We start from the raw sequence: 26,467 nt of genomic DNA on the forward strand, positions 1-26,467 counted from the left end.
GCGACAGGCTGGCGTCCATGACCCCCCCACATGCCTTGGTTAATACCTGGTCCCCAGTGTGTGATGGTGTTGGGAAGGGCTTCTGGGAGGAAGGGGGTCATGGAGTGGGGTCCCATGGATGGGATAAGTGCCCTTGTAGGAACTCCTACAGAACACTGCCCCCTGCACCCAGGCAAGGACACTGCAAGACTGCCGTCTGTGAATCTAGAATCCGCCGGCACCCTGACCTTGGACTTCCAGGCCCAGCTCTGTTTCCGCTGTTCATAGTCTGTGCAGTCTTGGGCGTTCCATTCTAGCAGCCAAGAGGACAAAGTCAGAGGAGCCGAGACCTCCCACCCTCCAGCCTCCAGAGCGCCATCCCCCGATGATGTTAGGTGGGCATCGCTGGGTGCAGATGCCCGCGCAGCTCTCTGGGACGATCCCCCCACTCCCAGTCATCCCGTGCTCAATGTGCAGAGTGTGGGTGAGCCAGGTGGTGCCTGCGGCAGGGTGTCCCGGCCCTGTGGCCCCTGGCCTGGTCTTGGGAAACACTCTCCGCCTGGACCACCTTCCCCACAGACCTCGGACTTCTTCTATGCTGGTCCCTGAGACGAGACGACCCAGCTGTCACCATCCACCAGGTCCCTTTCTCATGACAGCTGCCATTTCTTTCCTCACGACTTTACTGAGACACGATTCACAGCTCACACAGTTCACCACAGACCCTGTACAAGTCAAGGCTTTGGGGAGTTCAGAGTTCAGCAACTTTCAGCATAATCAATTTTGAAACATTTTTCTTCCTCCCCAAAGAAACCCAGCCTCCCTAATCATCACCCCATGACCCCAAATGTCCCATCGCTGGGCAGTCACTAATCTTTCCATCGGTGGGTGTCCCTATGTGGACATGGCAGATATAAACGGAGTCAGGAAGATCCCCAGGTAATCCACCCTTGTTCCACTCATGTCCCCCCTCCTTCCCTAGAGGCCCCAGCCTCACAGTGGTCTCAGTCTAAGTATCACCCAAATGGCAAGAGCATCAGGTATGAATAAGGCCAGGTCTCGCTTTCCATACTATTCTGAACCACAGCTAGTAAAATTGTGCCTCACCCAGAAAGGCCCTTTGATAACAAGTGTCCTCTAGGCTGTGACCCCCACGCCTCGGGGCCCTCCCCAAGCAGAGTGCACAGAAGGGGCTCAAGGATGCGGGAGGATCCCTGGCCATACAACCCGTGTGGATGTCCACAGCTTTTTCTCTAGGAAAGTGAGAAATGGCTAACAGGTCCTCTGGACATAGCACGCCACACGGGTTCTGAACCAGCTTCTCTTTCCTGCTCAGGAAGGTCCTCAGAGGTGCTCAGGTTTCGGAGGGGCTTTTGTTCGTCACTTTAATGTCCACTCTCGGCACCTGGAGCTGGGCCTCTGAACGCCTGCTGTGATGGGTTTTGCTCATTTGCTGCTTATCTTTGCCTCGGGCAGAAGGGAGAAGGTGCTCAGCCGCGGGACTCCCAGGATGCAGCTCCTGCCCCTGCTTTTTAGCCAGAACCAGACAACAAAGGTGGTTTCTGTCTGCGGCCTTTGCACTCCACAGGAGCAGTCTCCCCTCCCAAGTAAACAAGGGAGGGGCCTTCCTGCAAAGACCTGCTCAGTGAGGGCCCTGCCCAGCCCTGCCCAACAGAGTCAGTTGCAGTTGTTCACATCTTGGTGGGAATCAGTGCCCCGGCTCCTTCCTCTCCACAGCCTGAGAGGAGAGTCTGCCTGGGCCTGACTGGGGGCCTGCGGGACTCCCGGGATGCGGCTCCAGCCCCTGCTTTTTAGCCGGACCCAGACGACAAACGAGAATCCAAGTCTGAAGGCTGCCCAGGGCCACTGGATGTGGTTCAGACCTGATTCCCTTGCTGACTGCAGTGCGACCTCCTGCAGGCAGCTCCATCCTTCTAGGCTCAGGAGCAGAGGGGAAGCTCCCTGGAGGGGCCGTGAGGGCCGGAGGGCCCAGGCCCTGAGCTCACCGACCCCAGGCCTCTGGCTATAGGACTAGAGCCCCCCGACACGACCTCCCCTCTTGAGCAGCTCAGCCACAAGAAACGTAATCAGATTGGTCATCTTAGCGTCCGCCTGCATTTAGGGAGACGTGAACACATGGTCTTTGCTGCTCTGTGACTGTTGTACTTGTTACGATCGTCCACGTCTTGAGGGAAGGACTGTCTCGGCACACGTCACCCCATTCCCACCTATAAGCGTATAGGTGTTCCTGTCCTGTAAGTGGGGAAGATCCCGCAGGCCAGGTGGGCCTGAGCGGGCACAGGCGGCGCCGCCTGGTCTTCACGGCTTGGACAGCACCGGCCCTCTCTGTGCAGAACTACAACCGTGGTCTTATTTCTGCAGAGACCTGGTGTTCCCTCAGGCCGCCCCGCTCTCTGTGCTAAAAAAAGACAGGCACGGCCCTGCTCTTCCCGAAAATGACTTCTGCTTCTGGCCTGTGCGAGGAGGGCAGAGGACTTAAGAAGTTGGCTTCTCAGCCTTTTCCCTCACTGGCAAGTTCTTCTCAGAAAGTAGGAGCCGAGGTCGGGAGCCGGGGCGTGAAGTCCAAGGCCGCTTCCTCAAGAGCCTGCCAGCCACCTGGAAGGAAGCAGCCAAGGAGGGCCCAGAATGCGAGCAGAGACCCGCAAAGCGATGACAGATGTCACAGTGACATTCAAGAGTTTAGCAGAGAAACCAGGACAGGCATGATCTTAAACCGCACAGGAAGCTTGTCACAAGTCTCAAGTTTGTTTTTTTTTTTTTTATTTTCAGAACAGAAGCTGGTTTTATTTTTAAAAAGAGAAGGAGAAAAAAAAAACTTGATATATGCCAGCGAGGTGCCACTTCCGTCCTCCAGGCTCCGACTGCCAGCTCTCCGCTCTTCCAGAAGAACGATGGACTCCGCAGCTGTCCGGACAGAGGGTCTGGGCCAAGCCCTTTCCAAACAGGGAAGGGGTCAGAGGCCCGACCCACCCAGCATTAGAGGCGGCAGCGCAGGTCCCACTCCAGCTTTTCCTCCATGACCTGCACGGAGGATGCGGGCCCAGGGACAGGAAATCCCGCCTGCTGGGCCCACCACAGCATCTCCAGTTGGCTGCCCCCCCCCCCACACCACAGATGCCCCTAGCAAACAAGAAAAACGAAACTTCCGGGGCATCTCTTGTTGTGAGTAGGGCAAAGGAAGTAAGTAAAAGGAATCCAGAGAAACGTGGCAGAAGGAAGGGGTTGGCCCCCTGAGCACAAGTGATGGCACCAAGTGTCAGGAAAAGGACGTCTGTCCCCCGGTGAACGAGGGCCAGCAGCCAGGACCAGCCGCACCTGCAGTCTCTCGACGGACGGGGAAGTGCAGCTCGTCGGAACCCCCCACAGCCCCCGACCCCACACCCAAGTGGGGGCCCCCCACGTGTCGCAGTGTCACTCAGCAGGGAGAAGGGGGTGGGGCAGGGGCCAGCCTGGGCCCCCCATGGCTCAGACGTGGAGGGTAGGTGGCAGAGCAACAGCAAAGCTGGAGAGAGGGTATGGGAGCAGAGGGGCTCCCCCCAGGGTCTGAGCCCCAGAACTTTGACCACATGGAGTTCAAAGGGCAAGAAAAGGGGTCCTGGGAGAGGAGAGAAGGCAAAAAAAGGAACAATTTGTTGCAAAACCCAACCAGTTGACCCTGGACCTGGGGGGCGAGGGGCTGGGAGCCCCAACACTGAGTGCAAACATTTTCCTCCCTGCCCCCGCCCCTAGAGCAGGGAGGCTCAGGACATCAGCCCCTCCTGTGTCTCTGTCTTCTGTCAACAACCCTCCAAAATAATGAAGGGCCTCAAAACATTCTCTGGCCCCCAGCACAGAACAGAGGCCCAGGAAGCAAAAGTGACGTGTCACTGAAGCCGGCCTGTGAGAGTCAAGCCAACGCCCATGACTTGGGGCACTTTGTCTGGGGTTTATTACACCACACAAAGCTGCCCAAGCACATGGAGGGGGGGGATCCTTACAAACTGCCCCCTCCCCATCCTGTTACCCTGTTACCCTGCCCTCAAGACTGTATGTGGGCAACCCCTGGATATCAGCTGTCACTAGGGAGGAAGGCTGGGTGGGGTGGGGATTGCCCACCCCCTCCAGACTACCTTTTCCCTAGGGACTCCCTTGACCAGAGCAGAGGACAAAGGTCACCGCCACCCTTTCTGATCCACGCCAGGCTTCCCAGAAGAAGGGCAGGGGGTGGGAGACGGGTTCCCTACTCCTGTGGGCCCGTGGGTGGCCCAACTGATATCAATCCAGGGACCCCCACCAAAGCTGTTCTGAGCCAAAATCTGACCCAGCCCGCAACCAGCCTCAGGAAGGATGGGAGCTATGGGTGCAGAGAGAGGGAGAGACGGAGGGCAGCCAGCTGATCCTCCATAGACCCTGTAATAACACTGGCACCGAACCCCAGCGGGTCCAGTGGCCATGGTAAATGAGACGTCTGAGTCTTTGTCCTTATTTTTTGCAAGCAGCATCAGCGTGTGATGCAACAGAAGTGGAAAGCACGGAGGTAGACACGCTCACTCACCCAAGAAAGGGTGTAGTTTGGTCCTTAGAGTATGGACCCCACCCCGCAGCTGAGAGGAGTGGGGTGGGACTGAGGAAGACCCTGGGTGAGCTTCTCCCTCAGAGGAGGGCCCCTGGGCAGTACCCAAGTGCCCAGCTCTGTCTGGGAACTAATTCATGGCCACAGATTCAGGTAGGAATGAGGAGTGTGGGTGGGGAGAACAGAGCCTCCCCAGATCTCCAGCTGATCTCAAGTGGCACAGGGTGGACACAAGGAAACAACATGCACACACATGCGTGTGCATGCCTGCACACACACACACACACACACACACAGATTGCATCTATCATCTGGATGAAACACAACAGACACAGTCCGGGAACAGGGGACTCCAGGTCAATTTCCAGGTGTGGGACACAGGCCACTAGCCACAGCCTAAAAGCAGCTGTCCCATCCAGCCTCCTGCCTGGGTCCGGCTCCTCCACTCTCCCCCACAAGGGAGAGGAATCAGGGTGAGACGGGAGAAGCAGGAAGCAGAGGCACCATGCCCCTGGGGGCTGGAACTCAGAATGGGTGTGGAGAACAGCGCCTGGCGACTTTCCTCCTTCTCTCAGTAGCTGGCTCACTCCAAGCAGTCTTGACCCAAAGTGCTCAGAGTGGCGTGTTGGCCCTCAGCCCCATGAACAGATGATCTAGACTAGGTGAGGAAAGGTCCGAGGACAGGGAGCTGGGTTTCCCAACCCCAGAGCAAGACCCAGACCCCTCAGTTCTGGGAGGCCACAGCCAGAGTGTTAACATAGCCATGGGCGCACCCCTCATCCTCGGAGACGCAGTGGCCCAGCTGGGGGGCTCCGGGCGCCGGTGGGGCGGAGGGTGAAGCACCGTAGCCCGACCTGGCCCGACTAGGGGACGCCGGCAGCCCCTGGTCCCAGCAGCCCTCCAGGGCCTCCAGGCCGCGGCAGCCGAGGAAGAAGAGATTCTTGAGCATGAAGACAGAGAGCGGCTGCTGGTAGCTCAGGGCCAGCAGGCAGCGCAGCGCCAGCAAGGGCGCGTCCACCAGGCAGCTGCCCAGGAGGCGCAGGAGACAGCTGCAGCCACCGGGCCGCGAGGCCCGGGCCCGGGGCGAAGTGGCGGCGTGGAGCTCGTAGAGCCAGAGTACCGGCGAGGCGAGCGCGAGGAAGTAGACCGCGAGGAGCAGATAGCGCAGGTGCGCGGGCAGCGGCGCGCGGCCGTCCAGCATCAGCTCCACCAGCGCGAAGCTGTCCAGCAGGTCCAGGCACGTGCCCAGGAAGCAGCCGGCGGCGCGGTGCCGCTGCGGCTGCAGGAGCAGGGGCCCCGCGGAGCCGGGGGTGGCGCCCGCTTCGCCGATGGCCCGCACCAGGCAGTAGAGCAGCGGCGCCGAAAGCGCCATGGTGAGGCGGAAGCCCGTGGTGCCGAAGGGCGCGCGCAGTTCGATGAGGTCCAGGATGGACGTGCCCAGGATAAGCACCACCTTGGGCGTGAAGGCGATGGAGTAGATGAGCCAGGCCAGGTAGGCGAAGGCGAACTCGCCGGCCGCCCCGACCGGCCCCGCTGGTCCCGGGCCACCCGCGCCCCCGCGCGCGCCACGCGCCTTGGCGCCCGCAGCCCCGGCGGGGGCGGCCGGCAGGTGCAGGGGCGCGGCGTGCGGGTGATGCGGGTGGTGGGCGTGTGCACCGCCCCGACGGCCCCGGCTGTTCTTGGCGAAGAAGATGGCCCAGCCCGCCGCCACCACCAGGTCGGTGGCCACCCAGGAGCACCAATACAGGTCCGTGACGGCGATGAGGTACACGTCCAGCAGGCCGCCTTGCGCCAGCAGCAGCGCCACGGACAGCGCCTGGTAGCCCCAGCGGCAGCCCGAGCCAGAGGAGCAGCCGCGGCGCCCACCCCCGCGGCCCGACCGGGCCCGGCGCCCGCAGCAACCGCAGCACGAACGGCAGGAGGGGCCGGGGCCGGGGCCGGGGCCGCCGGCACTCCCGACGGCCCCGGCCACGGCGCCCGCGCCCAGGTCAGCGGCGGTCATGCTGCGTGCGGAGGTGGGCGTGGAGGCGCGAGAGGCCGCGGGGGTCCCCGGGGGCTCGGCGGACACCAGCGGCCTGCTGATGCTGGCGCTCTCGTCGTCGTCCTCCCGCTCGGCGCCCGCGCTGCCGCCGCTGCTGCCCGAGCCGCTCCGGCCGCGCAGGAACCGGGGCTGCCGCCGGGCTGGGGGCGGGGCCGCGCGGGGGGCGCCGGGCGCGGGGCGCATTGTCCTCGGCTCCCTCCCGCCTCCCCGGCCGGAGCCGCGCGCCGGAGCCGAGCCCCGCGGCCGGGCGCGCGCGGTGACGGCGGCGGTGACGGCGCGCGGGGCGGCCCAGCCAAGAGCTGGGGGCGGGGCAGGGACACCGGGATTGGATTCGGGGCTGGGAGGGGGAGATCCGGGCAGCGGGGTCGGCGGGAAGAAGGGGAGAGGCTGCTGGGCTCGCAGGTTGGGGAGGAGCAGGGAGGACGCTGCCTCGGAACCCGTGGGGACTCGGAGGCCCCCCGTGGGAACGCGGGGGTGAGATGGGAGGTGATCGCGAGGTCCTACCCGCTGAACCCCTGGGCTTTAGGGACCGGGTGGCCTTGGTCTCAGTGCAGACCGTGCCCGCGAGCAACCAGGCTCGGACCTCTGCAGGCACCAGGGCAGATTTGGCCTCTGCTTCCTCCAGTGCCCTCTCCACTCCCCATTGGGCCACTCTGCCTCTCCCTAAGGCCCTTAAAAGCCACTGGAAGAGTCAGGCCATACTGATTACAAGGACCATAAACAGACATATATTTCTACATATTTATGCCCCTTGCCTGCTTGGTTCAGTGGGCACCCTGGGGGAGGTCCCAATCTACAGTGGCTGGAGCAGCTCTCTGAATACAAACGCTGGGAAGAAAGGAACAGAAAGAGGACAGCCCCAGCCAACCTGGCGCCCGGTATTCTCTGAGGTTCTTAAGGCAGGAATGGGAATCAACTGGAAGAGGTAGCTGCAGAGGAAAAATAAAGAAACACCTAGAGGTGCAGGTGCGTCGACGGACACAAAGGACCACAGCAGTGATGCTGAATGCTGTAGCCAGGCAGTGGACAGAGCTGCGTCCTGCCAGTCTGCAGGTGGACGTGGGGCTTCACACAGCACGCGCCCGGCGCTCAGGTGTGCTGTGTCCAGTCCTTATGCGGGCCCAGCAGGTGTCGTGGTGGACAGAGCTCTGTCCCGCCAGTCTGCAGGTGGACATGGGGTTTCACACAGCACGCGCCCGGCGCTCACGTGTGCTGTGTCCAGTCCTCATGCGGGCCCAGCAGGTGTCGTGGTGGACAGAGCTCTGTCCCGCCAGTCTGCAGGTGGGCGTGGGGTTTCACACAGCACGCGCCCAGCACTCACGTGTGCTGTGTCCAGTCCTTATGCGGGCCCAGCAGGTGTGGCGGGGGAGCTGAGCCTGGGTTGATGGTCTCAGCTCAAGCACTGGGCCTGTGTGGCCTTAGTTCATCTCCCTGAGCCTCGGATTATCCAGCTGCCAAAGGGGCGCCGTCCGCCTTTCCAGGCTGTTGTAAGGGGAGGTCACGAGCCGGGAGGGTTTGGCACAGTTCCTGGTGCAGAACATGTGAAAGGTAAGTGGTGTCATCACTACAACTGCTCATTTCTCCACCGTTGGGGACATCTACCAGCTCAGACCACTCTTGACTGTTTTCTGAGCTGGATCCCTTCCCAAGACCACTCTGGGAGCTCTGCTGCCCAACAGCTCTGGGCTTTACCAAGCGCCAGGGAGCCGAGCAGTTCTTGTTGGGAACAGCGGTCCTTGGAGCTGGGCATAGGCTTCAGGGCATGAGAGATTTAGCCCTGCCAGCTGGCACCAAGGCCACCCACCCGGGGCAGTGGGGGGGGCACTCGTGAGTGTCACAGCAGGTCCAGGTGAAAAAGTGAGCTGGGGACCTGCCAACTGCTAATGGGAGTGATTACAGCCGGGCTCCCAGCCTCCCCTCAGGGAGAACACCAGCCAGCAGCTAACCTGAAAACTAGCCTATAATTCCTACTCAAGTCAACCGAGCAGAAGAAGCAGAGACGCTGATGAAGGCAAAGAACCGGGCTCCTGAACGAACACTGATGGCTCTGTCCTCACCCCAGCCTAGGCCTACTACTCTAGCCACCCACTCGGCTCCCTCCTGCCCTTGCCCATCATGCCAGCCCTTGCCCAGACCCCCCCACCCCCGCCAAGGATAGGTCTCCTCCCTGGGAACTTAGGTTGTACCAGATCTTTGAAGTTATCCTTGCATTTCTAGGGAATGGACTCCAGTCGCTCAGAGTAACTTCTGAATGAGATTCTTCAGCCCCATTTCTTTCAGGTCTGAGGCCCTGAATAAAAAGGGCACAGAAAAGAAGGATGGGAAATCAGGGCACACGATGGAGTACACCGATGGTCTGAGTCCCGGAGGGTGCTCGGTGTTGCAGTGGGTTATGTCTAATCTGTGTACACACTCGAACGCACACAAGCACACACAGCGCCTTCGCTTCAGCCTGGGAGAAGCTTGACAAAGATGTGGCTGGGATGGAAAGAGGGGAGTTAAGACTTTCTCAAATATAAATTGAGTGCAAACTTCCCACAAGGACCTGGGAAAGGGAAGACACACTCGCCAAGCAGCTCCCAGGCTCCCAGGGTCTGTGCTTACATCTCACACACGATACCCAGGGACAGAGACAGAGGGATGGCACTTTGCTTCCAGACCTCCGACTCCCAGCCCAGTGTCCTCACCTGCCCACCACACTCCTTCTCATAAGCCTAGGACGGCAGCCTGGGAGTGGGGAACAAACTAAGCAGGTTTCTATCCAAAACCCATTTCCCTGAGCACCTGTTAAATGCCAGGGGGTGGAGGGGGACACCAGGTAAAGCTTGTTTGGAGACCTGATACCTCGTCTGTCCGCCTGGAGCAGGGAGGCCAGAATGGGTTGAGAGAGAGAAGACACGCCCAGTCAGCTCAGCAGCCCAGGAAACTCAGTGAGCAGGATCGTCCCCACCCCCAGCACCAAGGTTTAATACCACAGATTTATAAATATATAGATTCTTTCCTGTAGAGGAAGACTAGGTCTCAGCTTCTTTAAGACATAAAATTAGACACAAGTAACAATTATGAGACTGTTATTGTTTGGTTTGTAACATATATACATCTACCATGTACAACAGTAGTACTAAGAGGGGAACAGAAATAAAATACAAATGCATAGAAGCATGTTTTCTATTTCTCACTGAAATTACATTGGTATAAATCATAAGCTACAATGCATATTATTAGCTTTAGAGCAACTACTAAGAATATAACTCAAAAAACCATTTAAGAGACTTCCCTGGTGGTCCAGTGGCTAACACTCCATGCTCCCAATGCAGGAGGCCCAGGGTTCAATTCCTGGTCAAGGAACCAGATCCCATGTGCTGCAACTAAGACCTGGCACAGCCAAATAAATAAATATTTTTAAAGAACACTTTAAAAATTATCAAAGGAATTAAATGTTATACTAGGGGAAAAAAAACTCTTAGTACCAAAAAATGAAAAATTTTTTAAAAAAAGAACTTCAGGTTTCAAATATATAGTCGTTGAAAAACATTAATAGATGTATTAAGCAGCACGTTTCTGCTGCTGCTAAGTCACTTCAGTCGTGTCCGACTCTGTGCAACCCCATAGATGGCAGCCCACCAGGCTTCCCCGTCCCTGGGACTCTCCAGGCAAGAATACTGGAGTGGGTTCCCATTTCCTTCTCCAATGCATGAAAGTGAAAAGTGAAAGTTAAGTCGCTCAGTCGTGCCCGACCCTCAGCGACCCCATGGACTGCAGCCTTCCAGGCTCTTCCGTCCATGGGATTTTCCAGGCAAGAGTACTGGAGTGGAGTGCCATTGCCTTCTCCACTAAAAACACTTAGTAACTTTAAATGATATTATCTCAAGAGGGGATATATGTATAACTGACTCACTTTGCTGTGCAGAAGAAACAACGCTGCAAAGCAACCGTGCTCCAATAAAAATGAATAAAAATACATATCTGAAGAAAATCTCTAGAATGCAGTAGAGAGAGCTAGAAGTGGTAACATACTCCAAAGACAAATTGAGTAGATTGGGAAGATCCAAAACAAGCCTAATAGAAATTCCAGAAGGAGAAACTTGAAAGAGTCAGGGAAAGATAATAAAGAAATTACAGCTGAGAATTTTCTAAAATCAGTGAAAACTTCTCCAATCCACAGATTTAAGAATCACAAGGAACCCTAAACAGGAGGAATAAATATAAACATGCTGCTAGATGCTCGGATGTGAAACCAGAGAGCATCTACAGGAAAGGACCTTCAGAGAAGCCGTGACAGTGCACCACAGAGCAGCAGTTAGATTGACAGCAGGCTTCTCATCAGAAATAACACAAGCCAGAATGCAAAGGATGGTTTAAAAAAATAAAGTTAAATATATCCGCAATCACACTAAATGTCCCATTAAATGAGACAGATGATTGGGCTCAATTTTTTTTTTAATTCCCACCTATATGCTTTTATAAGAAATATTTCTAGGGACTTCCCTGGTGGTACAGTGGGTAAGAATCGCCGGCCAATGCAGGGGACACTGATTGGATCGCTGACCTGGGAGTATTCCATGTGCCATGGTGCAACTAAGCCTGTGAGCTGCAACTACTAAAGCCCGCAGGCCTAGAGCCTGTGCTCCACAGCAAGAGAAGAGCCAGCTCACCGCAACTAGAGAAAGCACTCAAACAGCAACAACGAGCCACCCAACAGAAAATAAGTTAATAAATAAAAGAAATCTCTCTAAAACATAAAGACAAAGAAAGATTGAAGGTTGAAGAGAAAATGTAGACATATGTATTTTAATGCATTTATATAAATAAACCAAGCAAATATTAACTCAAAAAAGCTAGCATGACCTGGGCTTCCTGGTGGCTCAGTGGTGAAGAATCCTCCTGCCAATGCAGGAGACACGGGTTCGATCCCTGATCCCAGAGGATCCCACACACTACGAAGCAACTAAACCTATGCGCCACAACTATTGCATCCGTCCTCTAGAGCCCAGGAACCACAGTTACCGAGCCCACAGGCTACAGCTGCTGAAACCGGCACGCCTAAAGCCCATGCTCTGCAACAGGAGAAGCCGCCGCAATGAGAAGCAACTAGCGGCAAGGCCCTGCTCGCCGCAACTAGATAAAAGCCTACACAGCACCGAAATCCCAGCACAGCCAAAAAAATGAAATAAGTAAAAATGATGGCTCAGACGGTAAAGCGTCTGTCTACGATGTGGGAGAGCTGGGTTCGATCCCTGGGTTGGGAAGATCCCTTGGAGAAGGAAATGGCAATCCACTCCAGTACTCTTGACTGGAAAATCCCATGGACAGAGGAGCCTGGTAGGCTACAGTCCATGGGGTCGCGAAGAGTCGGACACGGCTAAGCGACTTCACGTTCATGTTCAAATATGATAAAAAGAAAATGCCTTTAAAAATCTAGCGTGACCATATTAGCATTAGAAAAAAATAAACTTTATACTCAAGAATATTTTTATGAAATAAAGAATTTCATCATATAGTGATAAAGGAGCTGGCATAGTAATTGGGGTATACACACTAGACCTAGACTACCTAGGTTCAAATCCTGACTCCACCACTCAGAAGCTAGGTGACCTTGGTCAAGTTACTTGATCTGTCTTCAACTTTCTCACCTGTAAAACGGGGACAATAATTAATAGCACCTACTTCATAGAGTTGTTATGAGAGATGGAAGGCACCTGGATGTCTGAGTCACCAGCTGGAGGGGAAGACCAAGAGCAGCACCCGGCCCACATCAGTCTATGAAACGAGCGAGAAATACCTTGAGTGCGTTAAGCCATATTTTCAATGTACATGTTTCTGAGAGCTGTTTTGTCCCATTTGTTTGTATCCCACCCTCTGCCAAGAGAACAGTCTTAATTTACTGTAACTTTTAAAAAATGTTTGAAATCCAATAGGACCAAATCCAGGATCTTCTCCACAACAAGGCAGTTCTTCATTTCTTTCAGGGGCTCAGTAAGTGCTCCGCAGGCATTTGTTGAGTGAATAAATAAAGAGGAAGTTAGAGACACAAAGGAAAGAGCAGACAAAAGGAGACACCCCTTGGGCTCCAAAGGGAGGTCCCGGATGCTGCAGCTGTTCTGGTAGGAGTGAGATCCATAGTGGGAGAAGGGAGAAGGCTTTCAAACCAGACCCCTCTTCTCTGTCTCCTGAAAAAAGAGAAGATGAGGCTTTTTGGAACCAAGAGCTGGAGGAGGCTGGAAGCAAAAGCTGAAGCCCTGACAGCCTCACAGCCCTTCACAGCAGGAGACAATCCTCACACCTCCAGCCCCTGGCAGAAGCTGCCAGGAGCCCCCGGCAGAGAGCAGGCAGGCATCCCCGCACGACCCAGCTCTCCTGCACCACGCGGTACGGGGGAAGTGACAAGAGAGATTGGGGGAACAAAGCTATTCTAGCCGAGATATTTTAAAAATCCGCCCTCAAGGCAGCATCCGGTTGCTACAGCAACCCTAGCTCCTGGGGAGGCCTGACCACCCACTGCCTCTCCACCTGCCTCAGCCCAGGGGTGTCCTCGGGAGGCCTGAAGCTGCCAGCACCACGGGGACACGGAGGAAGCGTGGGGTTCCAGCACCAAGGTCAGGGCTGGAGACCCACGTGGGCACCGCATGGTCCACTTCTGCTCTGGGCTGATCACTTTATTCTGAACACGTGCTTACTTCCTGTGCAGACTGACTCATGGAGTCTTGCCGAAACACAAAAAGGTAACTTTTTCACTCAGTCAGGCTGAGCAATGAAGCAGCTGGTTGTGGATTTGGTTCCAAGGTCTGGACAAAGCCCCAGAGGAATGAGACCGGTCTGCAGCCTAGCGGCCAGCCCTGTCCTTGACCTGCGTGAGTGACCTGCGGTCACCTTTCCTTCCTGCACCCCGCCTGGAAGGGCCCCTACCACCTTCAGGAAAAACCAAGTGTTAGAAAGGGAGAGAAAGGGCCACAGGGAGAGCAGCTGCCAGCCACAGGGCAGAGCTGGGGGCAGACACACACACTGTCACCCCATCCCTTCAGCCTGGGGCTCCGGCAAGACCCTGCACGCGGCCACGCCCAGCGTGGCTCCCCATTCCTGCTGCACTCTCCCTTCACTCTTGGGGGCCTCCTGGGCCCAGGGAGAGCTCACAGGTCTTAGCTGTGGCTTGTAGGATCTTTTAGTGACAGGAACTCCTAGTAGCGGCATGTGGGATCTAATTCCCTGACCCAGGATCGAACCTGGGCCCCTGGCATTAGGAGCATGGACTCTTAGCCACTGGACCACCAGGTAAGATGCATTGCAGGAAAGTTCTTTAAAGGGACTCTAGCACCACCAGCTCCATCTTCGCCCTCTTCTCTCCTTGGAACGTGGCTGAGATGCTGAGGCCATCCATGCCGCAGGTAGGCAGGCCTGCATGCCAGCAGGGTGGGCAGCAGAGTCCTTGAGATGCCTGCCCCAAATGCCATGATGCTTAGACAGCGTTGGAGACACTGGTCAGGCTTCTGAGACAGGCAGCTGAAGAAAATCCTAAGCAGCACAGCATGGTACCTACAACAGCTCCTTTGTGACGTCCACCATCTACAGACGGGAAGGAGCTGAAGAAGAGTGGGGATCACTGTGGATGAGGCCCCTGCCCTCCCCCAAGGAACAGGAGGGAGAGAAGCCACGCCTGCCTGTGGGTCTGCAGTCCTGCCACACACCCAGCATGTGGGTGAGGGGACCCAAGAAGGCACCAGCGTGGACAGTGCACAGAGCGCATCTTTCAGAAGACGTAGAGTAAGGAGTGAACTTAGGTCACGGGGTGATGGGGACCTCAGGGAAGATGATGCAGGACAGTGGAGAGAGCGATTTTGTTTTGTTTTCTGTTTTTGTTTGCTGTACCAGGAATCTGAGTTTCCCACCCTGGGATGGAAGCCAGAGTCCTACCCATTGGACCAGCAAGGAAGACCTTGTTTTTACAGGAATTTGAGGGAATCCTTCTGAGCAGTCATATCCCCAGACCCTGAAAAAGGGATGGAGCTTTGTGGATGTGCAAAGTAAGGGAATGGTGAGTGCAGAGGCCCTGAGGCAGGAGGGCCTGACTGCAGGGACCTGATAAGAGAGCTGGTCAAAGCTCTGCTTTGGCTGGGCCTGTGAGGGGCGTCAGGGCTGGAGGGGTTCTGCAGGCGAGGGTGGGCTGCATGTGAGGAGGAGCTGCTGCTGCTTGAAGGTGAGGGGCTCTCCTGCAGGGCCTGTGGGCATGGTCTTGCACAGGGACAGGGCACAAGTCATTCACCCTCCCACTCACCCCTCCCAGGAACAGCCCAGGGAAGAGCCTGAAGGAGGGAGGGAGCAGAGGGCTATGTCAGCTGCTGTAGGATGGGGACCGGGGCTGGCTGGGGGCGGGCACATGGCAAGTGGGGTCCACAATCCTGGAAGAGATGCATGGGATGACTGGGATGACTGGGAGAGCAGCCAGGAACATGAGACAGTTTCTAGAGTCACCGTAGGAAAGGCCCCTCTTTCTTTCCACATCAAGGAAGTGGTTAAGTCCGTGGTGAGGCCTGGGTCAGATTCAGTCCTGCACAGACCAGGCTCGAGGCCCAGATTGCAGTGGACTGGGGTCCACGCTCTCACCAATGCCTCAGGTCACACACTCCACTTGCCCACCATCCTCCCCTATGCGACTTTTTAGTGCATACCAGACAGAGCGTCACAAGACACAGCAAAATGAATATTTATTATTGTACAGTTATTTTCACTTAAAAAAAATAGGTTCAAAGTCTCTGGGAAGTAAGTTAAAAGACCATACAAAATAGTGTCTGAGAGTCACAGCCCATGGTGGCAGCAGGCAGAGACCCCCACCAGGTGAGGACACTGTCTGCATGGGCACGGGAGGGGCTGGGGGCCAGCCAGCAGGCCCACCCCATCCCTGGGCCCTAGAGAGCCCAGCCCTCCTTGCAGAGGACTAGCCGCACAGCCTCATGCAAGTCGCTGACCACGTGGGCTGCCTCCAGGAGCTCAGGCCTGAAGCCGAAGTCCCGGTGTCCGTGGAACGGAGACCCCTCACTGCCCGGGGCAGGCACGGTGGGGCTGGGGGCCTGGGGACCGTACACACCCGTGCACACCAGGATGGAGGCGCAGCTCCGGGCCGCCCCCTCCTGCTGCGTCTGCAGGTGCTGGTGGAACAGGTTGGCCCCGTAGACATCGGACATGGGGTTGTCGCTGGGGAGAGAGGACCCAGTTCAGTGTGGCGGAAGCGGGCAGGGTGCTGTCCACTCGGGGTGGAGGGGGGCAGGGGCATGAGCACGGGGGAGGAGGGGGGCTCACCCCACGGCGTAGAGGCTCCGGATGGGGGCGGCCCAGCCTCGCCGCGCTGCCTGCTGCGCCAACAGGCCCTCGGCGTACCGGTAGGTGAGGAGGCTGGGCTTGCCCGTGAGGCCCGAGTAGCACAGCTCCCGGCCTGTCAGCTTGCGGTAAATGGCCTCCAGGCACAGCAGGAAGGTCCCGTGGCCAAACCTGCCAGAGAGGTTTCAATTTTGACATTACTGAATGAACAGGTGACATCAAATTGGCTTTATCAACAATAAGTCGCCTCCTGCCATTCGGTCCTACATAACCCACTCCCTTCACCTATCGTCAGCAAACCTGAACTCTAGGAAGAATGTTCCAGAAGACATGCCTGACCGCGAGTTGTGGAACTGCATTTTTTTTTTTTTTTAATTTTTAGTTTTTTATTTTTTATTTTTTTTTTATTTTATTTTTTTTTTTAATTTTTAGTTTTTTATTTTTTACGGGAACTGCATTTTAAAAAAGCAACGAGAGCTAACACAGTGACCTGTCCCTCTTGGGCGGCTGCGCAGTGGCTCGGGGTTGGCCCCCGCACCAGTGACGGACCCACCGCACAGCTCATCCGGAGGCAGGTGGAAGAGATGTCACTTGTTCACCTGTGGCCCCAGACAAGCCCAACAGTACCAGCAGCTGCCCTTCCAGGGAGGTCACCTGGGGGTCAGCAAAACCTGAAAATCCTTCCTCTTCCCTCCCCTGCGTCTTATGGGCAGGACACCAAGGAGTGGGAGAACGAGCACCTCGGGCGAAGGCAGGGAGGGGAGGGGAAGGCGCGGAGAACAGGGCCTGAGCCCCACTCCGGCTCCGCGGGCTGTAAGGAGCCGTCCTGCTGGACGCTGGCGGGCAAGCGGGGGTAACCCCCACCTCGATCCACCACCCGTGCTCCGTAAGCGGCAGTGTTCCTTTACTACTCAGTATGTGAAGTGACCCTGGAGACTGCTCCCAGAGGGCAGGTCACCATGGTAACCCTGGGGCCTAGAGGAAGGGGTCTGAGCTCAGAGCACCCGGATGGCTGAGGAGCCACCAGCAGCTAGAGGCGGGGACCCAGGGCTGAGGCAGGGACCCGGTGTCCTCACCGGGGCATCTTGGCTTCGGCCATCCAGAGGAGGTCTGTGTTGCTGGCCAGAACGGGGAGGTGGGGGTAGGGGGCCGTCGCCAGACCCGTGCCAGGGTTCCCATCGCTGAGGAGGACATCGGTGATCAGCTGTAGGCTCGTCTCCCAGCGCACAGGCTCCCCCAGGAGAAGCACCCCTGCAGAGCGTGGACGGTGAGCCACGGCACAGGGCGCCCCTCGGGGAGTCCTGCCGAGCCCAGCCCCAGCCATTCCCCGGGTGCATGGCCCTGGAGAGGGCACAGGTCCCAGGAAGTGGACAAAGCCAAGCCAGGAGGAGCTCCTGAGGGCTCCTTCGTGTGTCCACCTGGCCACCCAAGGGTTAAAAGCAGAGGAGCAACAGCCCCTGCTGACCGACACCTGCCCAGCACCTCAGCCACCCGGTCACGTCCCCCGAGCCCCAGGGCCAGCTGGAAACACAGTGGAGAGACAGGGTCACAGGGCCGACGCTGCCCATGTCCCTCTGAGACTGTAGGCTAGTTCTCAGCGTGTCTCAGCCTCAGCTTCCTCAACTACATAAGGACAACACTCACTGCTGTGCGGAGGATCAAAGTGAGACCTGGCAGAACACGCAGGCTGAGCTGCCCACAGGCTCCGCGCCAGCTTCAAGACCAGGCCCTGGCCAGTCCGCGGCCCGCTGGGCAGCGCGCCCCAGAGAGCTGTTTTCATTGTCACAAGGACTGACACGCGCAGTGCGGGCTGTGGGAGGGGCCGGGACACGAGGGGCTCAGGACAGCCCTGCTCAGTCAAGCCCCCCAGGTCTACTGACAGCTGACACACAGAACCACCTGCTTACCATGAGATATGCCGAAATCTTAATTCCATTCCCCACAAGATTTTTTTCCAAAATGCAACTATCATGTTGGTCATGAGAAGACTGCACTTCATTTCTTCAAAACTTTACCAAGATTTATTCCCAATCGGGAAAAGCACATCACCAGTGATGACACTGCCCCTAACTTGAGTCACACTGAGGCACACCTACACACCCGTGAACACACTGCGTTTATAGCTGTGACACTCCCGGGGATTCTACTTTTGCTATGATCATTTTGCTACTTAACTATGTTCTCTTGGGTAATTATTACATACTGAAATGCAGATTACCTTACTAAAAAACATTTATTTCTCCATACAATTATGGCTTTCGAGTGAATTAACCTTTGTGTATGGTGGTGGTGGTGGCTGAGGCACTAAGTCGTGTCCGACTCTTGTGACCCCATGGACTGTAACCCTGCCAGGCTCCTCTGTCCATGGGATTCTCCAGGCAAGAATACTGAAATGGGTTGCCATTTCCTTCTCCATAACATTTGTGTATAGGAAAGTTATAGCATCTATGAGAACACTCAGGATAGTAAGTGGAACCATACAATATTTTTTCTGTTGCCCAGGCAGAACTGGGTTCAACAGGGCTGAGAAACACTGGGCCAGGTTACCTTAGGCACCTTTCCACTTAGATTTTCCACCTTTACAATTTTTCTGGAATAATGAGGCAGGTGGCACGGGGAAGGAAAGATGAGCAGCTAATGTCTCAGAGGTGGTGAATGGCAGATGGAGACCAGAGCCCAGTGTCTAGCACCCCGCCCACACTGCCCGCATCACGCAGGGACCTCATTACCTTCAATCGCAGGGAAGTCACTCCTTGGAAGCGGCTGCAAGAGACCAAGAAGAGACCGTCAATGCCATGGTCACCTGGTTTCCAGGGCTGGGACGTGTGAGGACAGACAGAGGGTCCCTTGGTGTGGCCCAAGCCGAGGAGAAGCTGACAGGCCGAGGGGGAGGTCCCCAGGGAGAGGGTGAGAGCGCCCAGCAGGGGCACCACGTGTGAAGGTCAGCCAGGGGTCAGCTGCTCCACTGTCTTCTTGCAACAAGGATGGGAGGTGCCGGTCTGGAATCAGGTGGCCGAGAAGATGAGCCCAGGAGGGATAGGAGCCTAGCGTCACTCCGGGGGCGGGGCCACCACTGACTGCGGTCTTGGGGCCCATTCCTTCCAGGAACAGCTGCCCAGGTCTCAGCTCTGCCAATGACCAGCTGAGACCTGGGCCAAGCACGGCCCTGGGGGCTGTCACTGTGCTGTCCTGAGAGCTGGGGCGACGCCTGGCTGAGGACACACAGTGCATGGCTCAGAGGCAGGGGAGGGATGGGAGCCCCGCCCCACCAGGGGCCCCAGGACTGCAGAGCCACGATCAACCCTACAAAGGCTAGGGTCCTCCCAGGTGACTGGGAGAGCTGGTAAAGCACAAAGCCACCAGCTGGAGGGGACGAGAGGACTCTAGAAGGAGAGAGGACAGTCCTCACCACGCACATCTAGGGACTAAATCCTCGGCCAGTCGTGTCCTGCGAGGGACCTGCTCTCTGGGGGCAAGGCTGCAGGGTCAGCGAGGGGGGCCCGAGCATGCCCCGTTACCGTGGTCTTGGGCCGCCGCTGCAGATCCACCATGTCCAGCACAGGGAAGGCAGCCCGCAGCTCATCCACTGTGACCAAGTGCTTGAAACCCAGTCTGCAGCAAGGTCAGGAAGCAAAGTGGCCAGGGCAGGGTGCGGGGGGAGATGCCTTTGAAAGTGAAGGAAGCACCCCCAACCCGATCAAGCCCGCCTCAACCCTAGACAGAGCACATGAGGCCAGCACGCACCAGGAGACACTGCATGCAGGCGTGGGTGCCGGTGGTGGCACCCCCGAGCAGAGGCACACAGGAAGCCCTATCCCCGAGCTCACACTGGCCCAGAGCCGGGAGCACCAGCGCTCTGAGGACGGCTGAGAGAAGACTCCTCGGTGAGAAGGAGGCTGGGCAGAACCTGGAGAAGCCAGGCCGGATGACATCTGGACGATGGGCAGATGGACCAGATTCAGTCTAAAGGGGGTGGGGGACACAATGCAGCCTCACCCTCCAGCGCTCTCTGCTGTGCTCCTTCCTAAGGCCCTTCTCGCTGCCTCCAGCAGGAGCCCTGATGAGGCAGCAGGCGTGTGCTGCTCTGGCCCCCAGGGCGCGGCTGCCCACGCCGGAGCTCAGCTCGGGTTCGCAGGAGAGCAAGTGAACAGGATGCTTCGGAGCGGGGACTGACCCTTATAAGCACACGCCTGGAGGTGAGCCTCACACAGATGCACACTGAGCACAGGGAGCCGTGGGGCTCAAACTGAACCACAGAACCACCTGGGCTCTCGGGCCACGGTGAGTCAGACTCTCCAGGGAGCTGCCCAGTGGGCTGACGGCGGCGAGCTGGCTTTCAGGAACCCCCAGACACCAGGGCTGGACACCTGGGAGCTGCCCTCCCTCCTCTCATGGGCACCAAGCAGGCTGGGCCCCAGTCCCCTCAGCCGGGCAAGGACAGCAGAGCTGGAAGCAGCAGAAGGATACGCTCGAGCGTTTTCCACCAGGGGCCCCTGCCCAGACACCAGCATCCGCCTGTCATGATGCTGCGAGAAGAGCTTCATGGGGCTGTGGGACAGGATCACCTGGTCAGGCTGCACCTGCAGGGCAGCCGAGAGAGGGAGAGCAGATGACACGCAGGTGAGGGCAGGTGAGGGCAGCCGAGGGCAGCCAAGGGCAGCGTCGGGAGCAGTGGGGACACGGGGAGGAGAAACGGGCCCAGAGGGGGCCCAACTCTTCTGGAGCTACCCCAACATGGGTGAGAGGCCCGGACAGCAGAGCCTGCAGGAGCTGTGGCCACCACAGGCCCTGCTCGCCCTGCTCCCCACACCCCGATCTCTCAGCCCTGCTGGAAAACCACAGGGTTCGTGCACGAGCTCAGACCTGCCTCTGCCTCTGAGAGTTTTCAGTTCTAAATAAAACCTGGCTTTTCAGCATCTATGCTAATGGTGACCTCAAACACCCACTGTCTGGACACCAGGGGAGGTCCCCAAGCAGTGTCCCACCCACTCGGCAATGGCTCTACTCTCTAGGTTTCATGAGGACTCTTTCCAAAATCCAGATCCACTGCCAACACACGCCATGTGGATGCTGGGGGGTGAGAGTTGCTGGTGGGCGAAAGACAAGAGCTCCAGAACTGTGCCATCCTACTCATAAGAAAAGAGCACTGTCACCTCAGCATCCCCCCAGCACATGGACACTTAGAAACACGTGACCCTGACGCCTGGGAGGAAAGACAGAAATGGCCAAGTCCACAGTGCTCATTTTCATAAAAGAGGACTCTGCCAATGGGGCTCTCTCCCTGAGTCTGGCCTTGAGCTTCAAGTTATTTTTCCAGCGGGTATGGAAGATTTACCCTGGCTCATCCACAGTGTCCCCCATCCCGGGGCAAGGGTGCAGTCAGTGTTGGAGAAAGGGGTTCCATGGTGGGGGGAGGTCCTTGGCCTCTAGACTCCACCGCGTCCTCACCTGGAAGCCCAACTGGGCCGACAACTCCTCGGCTTTACTGCACTGCGAGATGTTCCCGGCATTTGTGACGAAGACCACGGGCACCCGCAGCTGCCCCTGAGGGTCCAGCAGCCGGCGAAAGGCCTCCTGCGCAGCAGGGATGACCTGGTGGCCCCTCACCAGCACCCCATCAATGTCCAACAGCAACCCAAAAGTGGGCGGGCTCTGCACGGAGAGGAGACGAGAACGGCCCAAGTCAGGCAGAGGGGTAGTGGGGTGGGGAGGCGAGGGAGGAGGCCTCATCCCCACCCTCGGGACAGCCAGGGCCACGGATTCCAGAGGATGACTTGGGGTTGCCGGCCAGGCAGATCCATCTGCAATAGAGAATTAGGCCTTTTCAGGTATGTTTAAGCACATAACTACTTGGTTAAAGTTATTTTTGCATAACTGATATAAAGGATTACTTTAATTTCATTTATTTATTTATGGCTGTGCTGGGTCTTTGTTGCTGCATGTGCTTTCTCTAGTTGCAGCGAGAAAGCTAGTTGTGTGTTTCTCTAGTTGTGGCGGGTGGGCTCAGTAGCTGCAGCTCCCCGGCTCCAGAGCACAGGCTCAGTAGCTGTGGTGCATGGGTTTAGATGCTCCACGCGCTGTGGGATCTTCCCCGAGCAGGATCGAATCACCGTCTCCTGCGCTGGCAGGCAGATTCTTTACCACTGAGCCACCAAGGAGGTCCCTAAAGGAATTTTTTAAATTGGAAAATAGAGAAATTCAGAAACAAGCCCAGGACTTGAACACGACGGATCAGTATTTCTTTTGATCGCCTTTTTCTAGTCTTCTGTTACGTGGCTGAGACTGCCCCTTATATGTATGATTTTGTGCCCCGTTCTTTTTGCTTGACGTGAAACATTTTAATCTATTGCAACAGCCTTCATAACCACCTTTTAAGTTTTACCATAACAGCACACACAGAGCTTTTAAAAACCACTCAATCGCTACAGATGACATAGAGAAAAAATGTTACGATTCCTGCTTCCTCTTCCACCCAGTGCCAACCCCTCTTGGTATTTTCCAGAAACCCTTCCTGGATGGTGCTACTTTCTCATCTTTTCGCCAACACACAGAAGGCACTATGCTCTGCTTTTTTCCCATCTTCTCTTCACCGGTCTCTCTTGGTTTTCTTTCGGCATCAGTACACACAGCCTTACATCCTCCATGTTTCTGGCTACATGATATTCTCAGTGAATATTCCACTAATATTAGGTTTCCCTTATATCACTTAGGTTTCCCCATATTCTGCGGCTACAAATTACATTATAAAGAACCTCCTCCTGCTTGCTGATTTTTCCATATTACGGACATTTCCTTAAGCTACATTCTTAGAAGCAAGGGTAGTAAGCCAAATGCGTACAGACATTTCAAAGACAGAACACCTCCTAACAAGCTGTCTTCTAAAACATGTATCAGCTCACATGGACCCTGGTGCCCTTGCCAAAGAGGTTTTCACAATATCAAAGAGTTTGTTAAGAATCAAATGTCTTGTTAGTTTCAAAGTTTAAAAAAAAAAAAATCTCCTCTCAATCTGCATTTCTTGGATTTACAAAGTTGAACACTATTCTCTTTTTAAAAATTCATCCCACCTCTTATTTTATGAACTATTAACACACAAGACGTTTTTCAATTGTCAGAAAAATCCAACCTAACCTGTTTGCCATTTTCCTTTTGTTTGAATCAGCCAAGTCAAGCCACTCTCATCACGCACATATTGTGTTTATGTTCAGAATATCCTTATTTTCTTGGAGGTGCACAGAGAAGAATTTAGGGTTGAAATAACAAGAAATCAGGGACTCATTTCAAACTCTTAGAGCCACAAAATAGAAGAGTGGAGGGAGATAAGCAAAGCAAGTACAGCCAAATATTAATAACTGCTGATTCTGGAAGACGGGTCTATGCAGTTCATAATACTGTTCTTAGATTTCTTTTTTAAATGCACAGTTAAAATATAAGATAGCTTGTTTGTGCTGATGACAGCAAAAGCTGACCATAGTTTCACTGCTCTTAGTGGCCATATTCTAAATAGTTTGCTCTCTTAGACATAAGAATCCACAGACCCCACTACTAAGAACAAGAAGGTCTCAGGACAATTTAGCAATGACCGGGCACTCCCTCATCTATTCCTGTGGGTGTGTAAACTCTACCTCCAACGATCAGGTGTGTGCAGTCACAGAAACAGGATCTAGCCACCAACTGAGTGAGTCAAGGCCCCTCCATCATTAAGAACAGGAAACGGGAGGACTGGGGTCTGGGGCTTCTCTACTCTTACTGCTCAGCTTCTCTGAAAACCTAAAACTGCTCTAAAAAATAACATCTATTAATTTTTTAAGTGAAGTTTCCTAGAGCAAAGGAAACAGGATTAGGTTCTTTTTCTTCTCATTCTTTTTTCTTTTTATTCTCTTCTGTATTTTTATTCTATATCACTTCATTATTTTTAATTAGTCCTGGGTATCAGGCTAGATTTTCTAATTAAAGTTCATATTTGTGGTAGTGCTGAAATGTGTGGTTTTCTACTATATATAAAATAAAGAAGGAACTAATATATAGCACAGGGAACTATACTTGATGTTCTGCCATAACTTATAATGGAACAGACTCTGAAAAAACATATATATGTGTGTATATACACATATATATGTATATGTACACACACACAATTAAACCACTTTGCTATATGCCTGAAATTAACACAATACTGTAAGTCAACTATACTTCAATTTTTAAAAGTGTGGTTTTAAGATTAGTTTGAAATGAAGGGACAACGAAGATGCTCCTTTGTGTTTCTGCTTCTTATCTGGAACTGGTGGATGTGTTTTTCAACAATAGCAGCACAACCACCATTTGGGACACTGTCCACTCCGACTAGCTCCATCTCTGTAGTCCCTGTGACAGGTACTGCCTATATCACACAAAGTGCCCGTGGTAGCCTCTTGCAAAAACACTGCATGCTAAGGGCTAGCCCTGACGCCGACGTGCTTAGTCGCTGAGTCGTGTCTGACTCTTTGCAACCATGCACTATATAGCCTGCCAGACTCCTCTGTCCATGGATTCTCCAGGCAAGAATACTGGAGTGGGTGGCCAGTTCCTTCTCCAGGGGATCTTCCTGATCCAGGGACTGAACCCATGTCTCCTGCATTCCAGGCAGATTCTTTACCGCTGAGCCACCAGGCAAGCCCTGGATTCAACCAACTGTGACGGCAAGCCTCACACACCAAGCAGGTTGGTGCATCCGCGGATGCGGGGCCCAGCTGTGGGATTCAAGCACCCGAGGGTTTCGGTGTCCCCTGTGAACACCAAGGGGCGGCGGTAACTTGCCTTAAGTCACACGGGGAGTGCGTGGCCCGGGCAGGGCTGACCCCGAAAGGAGCGGCATCACTTACCCCTCCTCCCACTCTCGCCACCAGGAAAGTGGAGAAAGTCAGGACCTGGGGGGCTGGGATCCTGCCTAGGGTCCCGAGTCCCCAGCCCCCGGGTCGCCCCCGCGACGGGGGGCTGTGCGGACGGAGCCGGGGAGACAGTGACCCGCGTGGCAGGCCCGCAGGGGACGTGACGTCGCCACTCGCGGCCAAGGCGGGAGAGTGGAAATGACATCCAGAGGTCGGGAACCCAGCTCCGAGTCCGGCACGCGAGATCCCTCGGGCTCCCGCCGCCCACCCCGTATTCGCCGCCCTCACCTGCGTTCCGCCGCTCGCGAAACGCCTGCCCCCGAGCCACGCGGCCGCGCGCACCGCCCGCCGCCACAGCCCCGGCGCCCACCGCGCCGCCACCTCGCCGAGTGCAGCCATGGGCCGCCGCCTGCGCGCTCCGCGCAGCCAATCAGAGGCCGGCGGCGCCCGAGGCACCACGGGAGTTGTAGTCTCGCCCCAGTATCGAGGGGCGTGGAGCTGGCGCGGGACATCTCGGGAGCTGTAGTTCTGCCTCGGCCTCTGGGAACCGCGTCTGAGCTCTGTCTTATTTATCAGACAATGGGAAGTTTATACCTCTTGACCCCCTCTCCCATTTCGCAACCCCACCCGCCTCGGGCAATCACCAGTCTCTCTCTGGTTCTCTGGATCTGTGAGCTTGGTTATTCTGTTTCTTAGATTTCACATGTAAGTGAGCTCACACAGCATTTGGTTTTTGCTGATTTATTTCACCGAGCTTAATACCCTCAGGGTCCAGCAACGTTGGACCCCTTACCTCGTGGGTCTCTCACTCTGCAGAGCTGTAGGCCATCTGGAATAGGAGCTCACAACCCTGCCACTCTCCCCTGGGGTCCCGGCCCCCTTAACCCTTTACTCTAGGCAGCTTTATTCTATTTGGCTTTGTGTAAGTTATTGGGGTAAAGAAGGGTGGGTTTTTCTGGAAGAGCTCTGGGATCCCAGATACAGCTCCCAACATCACCGGATGGTTCGGGCAAGGGGGTTGGAAGAGGCCTTTCCAGGAGCTCTTGGATCCAGACTGACCGAGGTGCTGATCCCCTCGGCCTCCAACTCCCCTCTGAGCAGTGTTGCAGAGTCTACAGAAAATTATGTCTGGTTTCTTACTTTTCCCTTCAAAATGTTGTCCATATACTTTCTTTTTCCCATTTCTACTTCTAACCTGCATGGACCCTCTAGCTTTGACATGTAAAGGAAGACCCTGCTTCCCACGAAGCGAGGGTGACTGCACGTCCTCTGACCCGCGGAGGTGGTGGAGGTGCTGTCTATAAGCCCAGGAACTTGCCCTCAGGGTTTCTGTCACCTGGCTCTTTATTCATTCATTGCATAAATTAGCTACTTATTATATTGCAAGAGTTTGGGCTTTTTGAGTTTTTTTGTCTTATTTTTTTGGCCTGGCCAGAACTTGCAGCTTGAGGGATCTTAGCTCCGGGATTGAACCTGCACCCTCAGCAGTGAAAGCATGGAGTCCTAACCACTGGACGGGCGGGGAAGTTCCAAGAGTTTAGCCTAACATATATTTGAAAAGAGAGGAGGGCATGGCAACCCACTCCAGTATTCTTGCCTGGAGAATCCCATGGACAGAGGAGCCTGGCAGGCTACAGTCCATGGAATCGAAAAGAGTTGGACACGACTGAGCGACTATCACACACACACATTTGAAAG

General features: G+C 55.5%; 2 protein-coding genes across 4 annotated transcripts; both read right to left on the reverse strand.

Moving 5' to 3' along the window:
• Window positions 1-3,713: 3,713 nt before the first annotated feature.
• Window positions 3,714-6,776, reverse strand: TMEM121B (transmembrane protein 121B). The gene has a single exon (XM_069582009.1). The coding sequence runs from the start codon at window positions 6,774-6,776 to the stop codon at window positions 5,277-5,279; it is 1,500 nt and encodes a 499-aa protein (XP_069438110.1). The 3' UTR covers window positions 3,714-5,276.
• An 8,491-nt stretch (window positions 6,777-15,267) lies between these two features.
• HDHD5 (haloacid dehalogenase like hydrolase domain containing 5) lies at window positions 15,268-25,217 on the reverse strand. Of its 3 annotated transcripts, none has more exons than XM_069581569.1 (8): window positions 25,058-25,217; window positions 21,351-21,554; window positions 20,370-20,482; window positions 19,421-19,514; window positions 18,632-18,665; window positions 16,979-17,153; window positions 15,885-16,073; window positions 15,268-15,779 (listed from the first exon to the last, which is right to left on the reverse strand). In XM_069581569.1, the coding sequence occupies exons 1-8, from the start codon at window positions 25,166-25,168 to the stop codon at window positions 15,494-15,496; spliced, it is 1,206 nt and encodes a 401-aa protein (XP_069437670.1). In that variant the 5' UTR covers window positions 25,169-25,217; the 3' UTR covers window positions 15,268-15,493. The 3 variants fall into 3 exon arrangements, with proteins under 3 accessions (XP_069437670.1, XP_069437671.1, XP_069437669.1); XM_069581570.1 differs by having other exon boundaries at window positions 21,351-21,703; window positions 25,058-25,208; XM_069581568.1 differs by having other exon boundaries at window positions 24,764-25,191.
• Between the last annotated feature and the right edge of the window lie 1,250 nt (window positions 25,218-26,467).

The sequence above is a fragment of the Ovis canadensis genome, chromosome 3, assembly GCF_042477335.2.
Source record: "Ovis canadensis isolate MfBH-ARS-UI-01 breed Bighorn chromosome 3, ARS-UI_OviCan_v2, whole genome shotgun sequence".
Taxonomy (NCBI): Eukaryota; Metazoa; Chordata; class Mammalia; order Artiodactyla; family Bovidae; genus Ovis; species Ovis canadensis.

Coding starts and splice junctions, on each gene's coding strand:
- HDHD5 (XM_069581568.1), bottom strand. CDS start 25,168: ATGGCTGCACTCGGCGAGGTGGCGGCGCGGTGGGCGCCGGGGCTGTGG. Junction 20,483..21,350: donor CGGCCCAGTTGGGCTTCCAG/GTGAGGACGCGG, acceptor GCTGCCCTGCAG/GTGCAGCCTGACCAGGTGAT. Junction 18,666..19,420: donor AGCGGCGGCCCAAGACCACG/GTAACGGGGCAT, acceptor GGTCTCTTGCAG/CCGCTTCCAAGGAGTGACTT.
- TMEM121B (XM_069582009.1), bottom strand. CDS start 6,776: ATGCGCCCCGCGCCCGGCGCCCCCCGCGCGGCCCCGCCCCCAGCCCGG.